This window comes from Tetrao urogallus (genome assembly GCF_951394365.1).
Source record: "Tetrao urogallus genome assembly, chromosome: 5".
Classification (NCBI taxonomy): domain Eukaryota; kingdom Metazoa; phylum Chordata; class Aves; order Galliformes; family Phasianidae; genus Tetrao; species Tetrao urogallus.
In genome coordinates this window covers 45,271,199-45,281,776 of record NC_136818.1, presented here as the reverse complement: position 1 = coordinate 45,281,776, position 10,578 = coordinate 45,271,199, and the positions used below count along the sequence as shown (strand labels likewise).

The 10,578-nt window shown below is 40.0% G+C and overlaps 1 protein-coding gene across 1 annotated transcript in view; it reads right to left on the bottom strand.

Annotated features, from left to right (window-relative positions):
* Positions 1–10,578, bottom strand: part of USP54 (ubiquitin specific peptidase 54) — a gene marked incomplete at both ends in the record, with an annotated part of 49,231 nt that continues 38,653 nt past the window's right edge. The window contains 6 exons of the mRNA XM_079535701.1: positions 1–659; positions 1,380–1,566; positions 2,343–2,483; positions 3,316–3,434; positions 5,776–7,223; positions 9,370–9,562. Of these exons, the coding sequence (XP_079391827.1) occupies positions 1–659; positions 1,380–1,566; positions 2,343–2,483; positions 3,316–3,434; positions 5,776–7,223; positions 9,370–9,562 (2,747 nt within the window). The remainder of the gene's footprint in view (positions 660–1,379; positions 1,567–2,342; positions 2,484–3,315; positions 3,435–5,775; positions 7,224–9,369; positions 9,563–10,578) is intronic.

Below are 10,578 nucleotides of genomic sequence, written 5' to 3'. Positions count from 1 at the left end.
TTACCACCCATTTTTCTGCACAGTGCCAGTAGCTGCTGCTGCTCGAGCCAGCATATTTCTGTGTGCCTCTGACGCTGAAGAAAAAGCCCCATCCTTCACATGCACTGGCAGCATCCACCTTCTGCCCGGCTGAGGGGTATAGCTGTTTTGTCGCCAGTCTTCTTCTGGAGGCATATCAACTCTCCTTGGACCCGGGGCCTTCATGGAGGAAGGGGGCACAGGACAACCTTGAGGGGCACCGAGGTCCCAAGAAGGCTGATGTGGTATTCTTAAAGTGCTGTAGTCTGTGCTGGTTGGCAGCCTGCAACTGGTGACATAAGACTCACGCATTTTATGTTGTGAAGGCTGTTGGAGGAAGCCTTCCTGTAAACTCTTGCCTGGTTGGCCAGCACATTTCCTCCAGAGTGTCATTCGTTTATCTGGTAATGTTGCTGTTTGTCTGGCAGGGTAGCTCATGTTCAGCCAATGGCCAGAGACACTTGACGCTCCACTTCCAGAACACAGATTAGGAAGAGGTTTTTGCCCCTGGGGGAGGGTGCCTCTGGGTGCACAAGGAAGACTGCCACAGCTCAGTGCCATGCCTGGGTAGTCTTCACCTTGGAAAGCTTCACCCCTGTCAGGCACAACCAGAAGTTTCTGGACGATGTTCTTCTGATCTCCTAGGGAAAAAAAACAAAGGGCTTCTCAGTTATTTTTTGTGTATTGTTGCTTCCTCTCAGAACTTTCAGCTGGCCAATGCATGACAGAAGATAAACTTCATCACTAACACATCCAGTTAATGGTTGATGTATAATTCTGAACAAAAAGTAATTGCAACCTTTCTAGCATTTATCTTCCTCTCTGCGTTTTCTACTTATCCTACTTCAGTTACTACCACAAACTTCGCAGGGCAAAAGATTCCTTTAATCGCCATCTCTTGTGTCATCAAGGAGAAGCCCAAAGTACTTCAAGGCTGTGAGATTAAACTGGTTTTGATATCTTTCATGGGAAAAGTAATTCACAAGTGGAAAAATGCAGAAATTAGTTATTTCTACTAGCACAGTTACATTCGTGATTTGCTGGAACTAGTAGCTTGCAGATATACTTTAATACATGACAATAATGTGGTGGGTTTTATTGCTGCTAAAATACTGAAGAAACTATCTCACAAAGATGTAAACATGAGTTCATATTAAAAGTAATTATAATGTTTCCATAAAGATCATTTTATGTCTACTTGGCACAGAATCACTGAACAACTCCGAAGGGCAGAAGAGAAAAAGAATGTGTTTAATCCTTTCAGATTTCTGGAGATGGTATATTATGAAAGGCAAGATCTGCAGCGATATATTTCAGCAATATTTTTGATCACGAACGAGGATGAAAAATCCTGTGATTACCTGACGGTTTACGTGCCTTGCCCACCATGCTGGGCATCAGTACATCATGGGGTAGGTGCTGCACCTGGTTTGGGGTGTGCTGGGGATCAAAGGGAAACACAGGAGGATCATGGGGGAAAGGAAGGGAAGTGGAGCTGGAAGAACGGTGGCTGGTTTCCATTGGCATTTTCCTCACATTTGGTGCTTCCTTTTATAAAATGAGAAAGGAGAAGAAAAAACATAAAGTGATGAGTAAACACAGAGTTGGGTTGAATCAAGCAACAGTGGTGTTGATCCAAGGAAAAGGATGAGTTGCTGGAGAAAAAAAAAAAACCAAAAAAAAACGAAAAAAACACCATGCATTTGTAAGTGAAGAAATACAAACAAAAATTGTATCAATCCAGTAAGGCTCTTACTGCAGTGGTGGGCTACTTGGGAGGATTATTTGATTGGAATATGCTTGCATAAATATTCCAAGGAGATTTGGTATACACCAAGACTGAAATGTACCAAGGAGAAAACAAAACAAGCCACACAAACCAGTCATAAAGGTTTAGTTCACAAACTGAATTCACAAAACAAGAGCAGGCCAGTAAGCATTAGAACTGATTATTATAGCTGGTTATGTTGCTCATCACCAAGAATAATCTGTTACTGTTTTCCTTACTGGCAGTTTTTATCTTCTACTTATCTAATTAACAAAAAGAAAGTAAAAAGTTTATTCTGAATGGCTTTGTATACTGGACAAGGAACTCTAGCTCACATCTTACAGTTGCAGAAAGTATTACTCTTGACTCCTGAAAAAATGACTTCGTTTAAAGAAAAGCTCATTCTTCTTCCAGAAGGAGAATAGAAATTGCAAAGACAAGCTTTCATTATGGCTTATTACTCAGTTGTCTGCTTTCTTGTTTATAGGCTACTATGTGTAGTCAGAAAACAGCAAATCTACACGCTCTTTGGAAAACTGCACATCATTCTACTTACAAAACTGTGAGAAGAGACCAAGGTCTCTTCCCTGTTCGAGACAACTGTCCCACTGAGACTGCGAGCAATGCGACGGAAATTCTCGGCACTGTACATTTCCTCCTCTTCTGGTTCCCTGCTACGTTCTCTGGTATATGTGACCTGCAGAAAATATTGGAGACTTCAGAAAAGGCTTTCTGTAACATCATTTTTGTGTAATTATTACAGGAAATAGATCACTATGTATTTAAGAGATTCTGCCTTGAAATTCCATGTTCTTTTCCTTTTTGAAATGCTTCACACAAGTCTTACCTTGAGTACTTAAAGCAAATGAGCCTTTTGCACCTGGTTATACAAAATGTTCTTTATAATATCACTAAAGAAAAGAAAAATTACCTCTTTTAGAAGTATCCAAAGCCAGGACAAAAACGTTACCATTTGTTCCATTTAATGAATATGAAAGTTTTATAGGAGGTACTTGTATCAATACATATTCTTGTACAGGCACTAAACTACCAATGATTTAAACAGATCCCCCTCAGAAAAAAAGTATATTCTCCCATCTGAAGTGACCAAAAACCAACTACAACAAATATCCTTCAAAACATGTTGCGATGTAGTCAAAACGGGAAAAGAAATCTGTGCTTCTGTAAGTAGTAATACCCAGAAGCAGTAATCATAAACTGAAATGCAAAGCAGTACATGTCAGTATGTTCAAAGAACATAGATCTTAAAAGTCTTCAGGGGTATGTGACCTCAGAGTCAGAATGGAGGTAATGTGGTCACATGCAAGGTGCATGTAACACGAGTCATTCATGTTTTCATTAATCCATTCTGAGCTAGGTCGCACTTTAAATTCTCTTTAATAGCAGTATCGATGATCCCACTACCTTTCTTTCTTCATAATATATTCTGCCTCTCCCATTTAAGTTTCTTTCACTTGCATAGGCTAAGCATTTCCCTCCCTAGAGCAACTTAGTAAACATATCATCACCTTGGAGACAGAAGAGACAGTGGAACCATACAGATTGCGCTCGATCTCTGCTGTTGGGGTTTTCGAGAGACCCATGCCAGCTGTAGTATGCAGCTTCCTCGCATTCAGGTTTGCAGATACTGAGAAGGAAGTTGTTATGGTTAAACTCTAGGCTTATTTCTACATTACAGAACATTTTTGTTTATTGATAGAGACTTTATACACAGAATGAGAAGTAACCGCAGATTCTTTCAACATCAATATATTAAACTAACTTTCAGCATTGTCAAAGGAGGAGTCCATCAAGACGCTTGCTCCTGTTTCACTTCCCCCTCTACAAACTCCTGGGAAACAGCGAATTTAAACACTCAGTAGAGCCAAGATCAAATGATTTAGTTGCACATCAGCGCTTGTTTGATATAAAGCCAGGCTAGTTTAGTGTGGCTAAATGGACAGAAGATAGCTACCAAGCCAGTTACCTAAGTTACTTGAGATAAACAAGACCACCAACATAAGTTCCCCACATGTACATCCACTTGTTCCCACTCTGTGCTACAGGTTGTCAGCCATTCTTGTCCTGGTTAAGTAGCTGAAAGTGCTATTTTCAATAAAAACCGCTACAGTTACACTTTATTTCAGTGTATGACCAACCAGTTATACACTAAAATATCTCAAGGAACATACAGGCAGATCAATGGTCTAATAAAAGTGGTGACAAGGAGTCTATCTATGAAGGGAGCAAGGTGCTGGTAACAGCACATTTCCTGCACTGAGGAGGCATTTGGAGGATTGGGTGCCTGAGCCTCTGCTCTGTTACAAAGCTTCAGTAATGAAACACTGATATTTTTACCATTAATTTGAATACAAAGGCCTGACAAAAACCATTAACATGTCACCAATGGCTTAAACCCTATTTCAAAATAAAGAGGAAATCCAAGTTAAAAGTGGGAAAGAGCTATCCCAGACCATTTTCATTGAGCTTATTACAGTAGATGCATTGGCTCAAGCATTTTGTTTCTAAACAGCATCTGCAGAACTTAAGAAAAAAGTATGAAAGTCACAGCAAACCAGAAATAAAGACCTTGAAGACAAACTTTACTCTAAAAGGATATCCATATCTCATTCTTCAGATATGCAGTGAGAAAATAGGCAGGAAAAGTGTAAGCTCAAGAAATAGGACGTTTGATGACAGAATCTGAAGCTCCAGTTATCACTAAAGCAACTCGTTTCTATCCTGCTGGCTTTCCAAAAAGAGTTCCCAAATTAGTGTGCTATAAAGGGACACACACATAAGACATTCTGATCCAAGCTCATGCAAGAAAGTACCTGTGAGGCTGTAAGATCAGATCTTCCCTAATTCTGAAAGAAAACCAAAAGAAAACACGAAATGGCTGTCTTAGGACCTGCTCTATCAGCAGAGTACAAGATGAGAATTTTATGGAATACTTGAGCTGTTGAATTAAAACAACAAAACAAAAACAACAAAACAACTATTCAAGAGTTTTACAATGGCATTCACTCTAGATACAGCCAGACTTGATTTGTCAGGAAAAACAGAATTTCATACCTCTATAGTTGCACAACAGGAGGAAATCTATCTCGTGTGTGTATTCGTTTCTATTCTATTTGTATACACACACACTTTGGTGCCTGCCAAGTTTTGAGCAGCTTTATATTTGGCCAGAAAAATTTACAACCCTAATACAATGACACAGATCAAAAACAAATTTGATTCAGTTGAAGCAGTTTGATTCAGAGAAGCAGTGTTGTCCTACCCCAGACAGAAGATCAGAACAGCTTATGTGGAACTGGGCTGCTGTCATCTGACTCTAATGACTGCAGCAGTGTCAGAACTGTTCTCACCACCAGTGCCAGAATCTATTCATTTGCTTTCAGCACCAACTAATCTACAAGGTCTCAAGGATTTTAGTACAGATCATGCACCCTAATTACCACTTTCACAAATAATTTTCCAGAATTCAAAGGAGATATCCCTTAGCAAAAAAAAAAAAAAAAAAAAAAAAAAAAAGTTCTCAGACCTAGCAATGCTTTTCAAAGTTATTCCCCTATATCAGGCGACTAAATTCTTAAATACAATACAGTCAAAGTCACAAATCTGTACAACATTCACACCAGGAACAGAAACATTTTTAATAAACTGCAGAGGTGATGTAGGATAGTAGAATTCAACAGCCTAACCTAAACAGCTAGCTTCCTACTTCAAAAGAAGATCAATTACTTCTATGTTATTTTTAACAGATTTTGCTGTTTGCCAATATCAACAATTACTGCAGCCTCTACAGGCTGCAGTATCACAGTGCTTTTCTACACCTCTATGCGGTTAAAATGTTTTCAGAGTTCTCAACCTAAATATTTACTGAAGTTTGTACCCGTGTAATTAATCTGTCTGGAAAATATCCCCTCATCTGTTATGGAATATGGTGGTAGGTCAATCAAGAAAAACAACTGCAGTATTCTTACCTGAATGGTCAAATGGATACCTAGCACTGTCCTGTCTTCCCAAGAAAGGTCTAGTGGCCTGAGATGCCTGCAGACTAGTCTGATAGAGGGATTCCAGTTCTGAGAGCTCCTGTTCTGTGTCTTGATTCCACTGTGGATGCAGATGTACTGGGATCCTGCTCAAGTCATCTCCAACTGCTCTCTGATCAGAAAGGGATGGACTTCTGCCAGGTACAGGAAGCCATTCAGTATTCTTATTATCCTTTTGAGAACTGTAATACCTAGTGACATTATCCACCCAGCAGTCCACAGGCATAGAGGCAACCATGCTACTAGTAGCTCCATCATCCACCTGTTTCATTCCTCCATCATGACAGTGCCTTTCCAGGTAGGGTGCAGGGTCTACTAGATTCTGTCCACCTCTTCTACACAGCTCTTCACTGATAGAACAAATACTCTTAGAAGCAACATGCTTACCCTCCAGAGAAACTACCCCATCCCTAACATCCACAGTTGAATGCAATTTTTCAGAAGATTGGGTTTTGTTCTCTTGGTTTTGATGGATTAGCTGTCTGTAATCAGAGAGTGAAGGGTTGATGGAAGACTTTTGTATTTGCTTTGGAGACGTCTCATTCTGACACACTGCAGAAATCCAGCCTCTTTCATGAGTACCTTTCCTCTGGGAGACTGCATGCATTTTCTGAAACTGCTCTGCCAAGGAGCGAACGTGTCCCTTTGTACTAAAAGCCTCAGATTTGCAACCTTCTGCTATACCGTATTCATCCTGTGAGGGTAATAAAATCTCATGACTGTTTGCTCTGGAGTACTTATTTGTTTTCTGCAAAGGATCCAGGGAACACTGCTGCGAAGGGGATGAAGTTGCAGGGGACATTTCATGATAGCTCCCTAAATGATCAATGCTGGGCTGCACTGGAGATATTGAAAGTTTGGAACAAGGACTGTGCTGGTTGTCCTTTTCAGGAGATGCTGCTTGTGGTGGATGCGGACAGGGAAACAGTGTAGGCAAAGACCCAGAGTTTACTGTGTTAGTCTTGGATTTGTACTGAGGTGTGAGAATGGGTGCTATGCTATGAACTTCTTCTAACTTACTGCTATTGCAGCATTCCCTGTACTCTTTCGGCCCTGTGGCAGTAGTGTCAGTAAATTCCGCACTATGGTGGGCATCATTCTCAGTTCTTGCAGACCTCTCTGCCAACCCTTGCCTATAGGGAAAAGAGGGAACTTGGTCATGAAAATCAGAAGAAGCAGACTGGAAGTTTGGAGAGATCCTGTTGGATGGATTGCTTTCAGGAGGGGACAGGGAGGAAGACTCTGGATATAATGATGAGTGCAATTCATGGCAGGAAGCAGGTGGGTGGAAGAAAGAACTGGACCCAAATTCCACTTCCTTGTTGGGTTCCAGTGGTACCTCCTGGCTCAGCAGTACTTGGAACGGGCCAGTCTGTTCACTAAAACACACAGAAGGGCAAATAATTAGCAGCAGTCATTGCTTATGCTTATCCCTAGGGTGCAGAACTTACCCTGCACTACATATTCCTCAACAGACTTTTCTTTCTTTCGCCAACTGAATTGTGATGGAAGACTTCGCATTAAAATTCAGTAGATACAGAAATGATAATCCTTTGCTTCTAAGTATGACTTTCTACATTAATTGATCTGCTGAAACCATTTCACATTTTGAAGAGTACTGTAGTACAGTTATGCTTTATGGAATCTTTCCCAGCATTCTTACAAAGCACCTTATGTACTTTAACCAATAGACTGTGAGTGCAGGAGGAATAACTGTGTAGGAACAGTAAAAATAGCATTTACATAAAATGAACAATTGTTTCCAATGTTAATATATTAGATTTTTTTTAAAATAAATAATTCGGAAAAGTTCATGATCTGAAAACAACCTGATGGTATTTTCATAAGGTCCTCTCTATCTAGGCAACTTCATGTAGAATAACTTGACAAATAGAAATAACAGATTATAATCTCTCTCATATTGTCTTTGTATTCTCAATTTTAAGATACCTAAGTTAAATAAATAACCATTATTTTGCAATAATATATATTCTAGGTAAACTTCTAAATAATAATTTGTATTCTTCCTATATATCAATATAAGACAATTATGTTCTTGGGTCATACATGCCCCTCACACTTTTCTGAATTTAGTTTAGCATTTCAATATGCAGATGTACTAAAGAGTTCCAAGTTCATGCGATTGTGAGGAAACAGTAAGCTACTAACAGCTCTGACAGAGACCCTGAGGAAACTAACATCAATCTGCTTTCTCCTTGAGATGTACAGAATTTCTCGTATGTGTAATTAATGCATGTAGCAGAATGACCTTGTCTGTGGGTAACTGCAAGCCTTACACTCTCTACATTACTTACTTCAAAGCAAGAATACAAGACACTGGCTATCAATACATTCTTTCCATTGGCTGCAATATTTACTTCAATAAAACTTTTGGAAAAGTAATGTTCTTTTCACAAAGCAACAGTAAATTCAGCATTAACAAAATTCAGAAAGTTTCATTTTTTTCATTTTCTTAGAATCTATCAAAATGCACAATTGGGGCTCTCTGTTTCTTCTCCAAGAAGATATAATGGACCCTCTTTGACAAAAAGATCGTTCCTCATTGCATAGAATTCAACTACTGCAGGAAAAGCACATTATGAGCTATAGCCCAGCAGTTGTGCAAATTCACCAAGTTTTAGTATATAGTTTTATTTAAAAAAAGGAAAAGATTCTCATCTGAGATTTCATCTACATTTTTAATAATAGAGCATGTTAGAAAGGAAAAAGGAAATAAAAGTAACAGTAGAAGAAACGCCCTAGAAATCGGATAGGGATGGTCTTGTGCTAGGAGGGAATGGTATGGGAAGAAAGAAGGATCAAGCTGCATGCTAAAGAGGGTAGGAAGAAGGGATCAGTTACGGCAGAGAGTTAATTATGCTAGAGTTGAAGTCTTTATATGGAAGAAAGAATCATGAAGAGTCTGCTAAGCCAGTCTGCAGGAAGCTGGGAAGCACAGAAAGGAAATGAAGAATGACAAAGCACCAGGGAGAGTACTCAAGGTGACAGGATAAGGATCTGGATCCAAGAGCTGTACTAGAGCACCAATAGATAAGTGGACTAGAAAGAAAAGACCAATGTACTTGACACTTCTCAGAGTACAGTTGGTTGCTGTTTCCAATATAAAAGCAGTTATTGCAAGACTTTTATCACAGTATTTTACTGTTCTGAGTCCTGAAACTGCTCCCAATGGCAGACAGCTGCACATTACATCTTAATGTCCCTTCTCACCAGGTTACTATTGTATTCTTTCTCACTATGCATAAAACGTTAGTGCTGCCAAGCACTGACTCCATTTCTATCACAGACCACATTTTGAACATGTGCACAGTGAACTACTGAGGAGGGAAAAAAAAAGCTAGCTGACCCTCCTAAAATATAATCCAGCCTAAACAAAAAAGAAATAAGGACAAACACTGTAGAACTTGGACTATCCAGAGTAATATGTATAGTTTTCTATTTCTTTCCAGACTGTACTGCTCAGATGCAGCTCAGATCTGGGTCTAGGCGATAGACTTGGACTACCTTGTAGACTGGGACACGGTGCCACCCTGCGGTGGGTGGCAGGTTGGCGACGGCAGCGGCTGCGATGGCTGTTGGTGCTGCATGCGATCCTGGAGGCTCCGGGCTTTTCGGATACTGATTTGCAGCTTCTTATCGACTAGGGCTCTGCTGTGAGTGCTAGAGTTGGCATCATGCATGGCAAGTCTTAGTTTAGCTAAAATGCAAAAGAAAACATAGCAGAAAAACAAACAGAAAAAAGGAATAAAATTGAAAAAGAAAAAAAAAGATGCAGCAAAAACATAAAACATGGACCATGCAAATACTGCCACAAAAAGATCACAAGGATGCTACTGACTCCATTAATGCACATTCAGCTTAGCCAGGTGTCCAAACAAGTTAACTGAAACTAAATCAAAATGAAGTAAAATTAATAATTGTTTAAGTATGCTTCGGCCCAACTTCTCATCCCCTTCACACAGGCTCATTCCAGTCCTACCACATTGCTGCTTCATTCCTCTGTTCTCCTGCTGTATAAGCCATACCTAGCACTTCCATTACTTAGTGGGTGGCAAACTTGCCCATGGCAGGGTGGTTGGAACTAGACGGTCTTTAAGTTCCCCTCCAATCTAAGCCATTCTATGATTCTGTGCAAGGATACCCAGCTTGATTCTGAAATTGAGCACGTACCTTGCTGGAATGGAAGCTAAGAGTGCTTTCACAATAGCTGTATATTGCACACTACTCTGCAGCTCACATAATTTCTAAACACAAATGCAGAGGAACCTACCCTGTCTGCGGCCATTCTACACAGACAGAGAGGAGCATGGGGTGAGACAGCCAGCCAGTCACAATGGAAAAAGACCAAAAAATAAAAATAAAATGAAATTACATAGCACACATTAAGTGTCACAAGGCATTTAAGCGCTTCAACATCCTAATGCTTTTTCTTTCTGAGAAGTAGGTACAGCACAGCTCTTAATTTTTTTTTTTAATTAATTCAAAGGACTTAGGAGTAGACTAACCTTTTTCTCCCTATTCTACACCCTCCATAAAGAACAGCCATTTGTAATTTGGCTTGAGGATTGGGAAAAATTGTTAAACGAAGGCCAAGTAGCAGAAGAAGTTACCATGCTGGTGCTTGCTGAAATGCAACATTCAGCACCAAAAACGGCACATCCGCACCCCAGTGCTGTTACTACCACAGCACTGGAGAGAACAACAGAACAGATG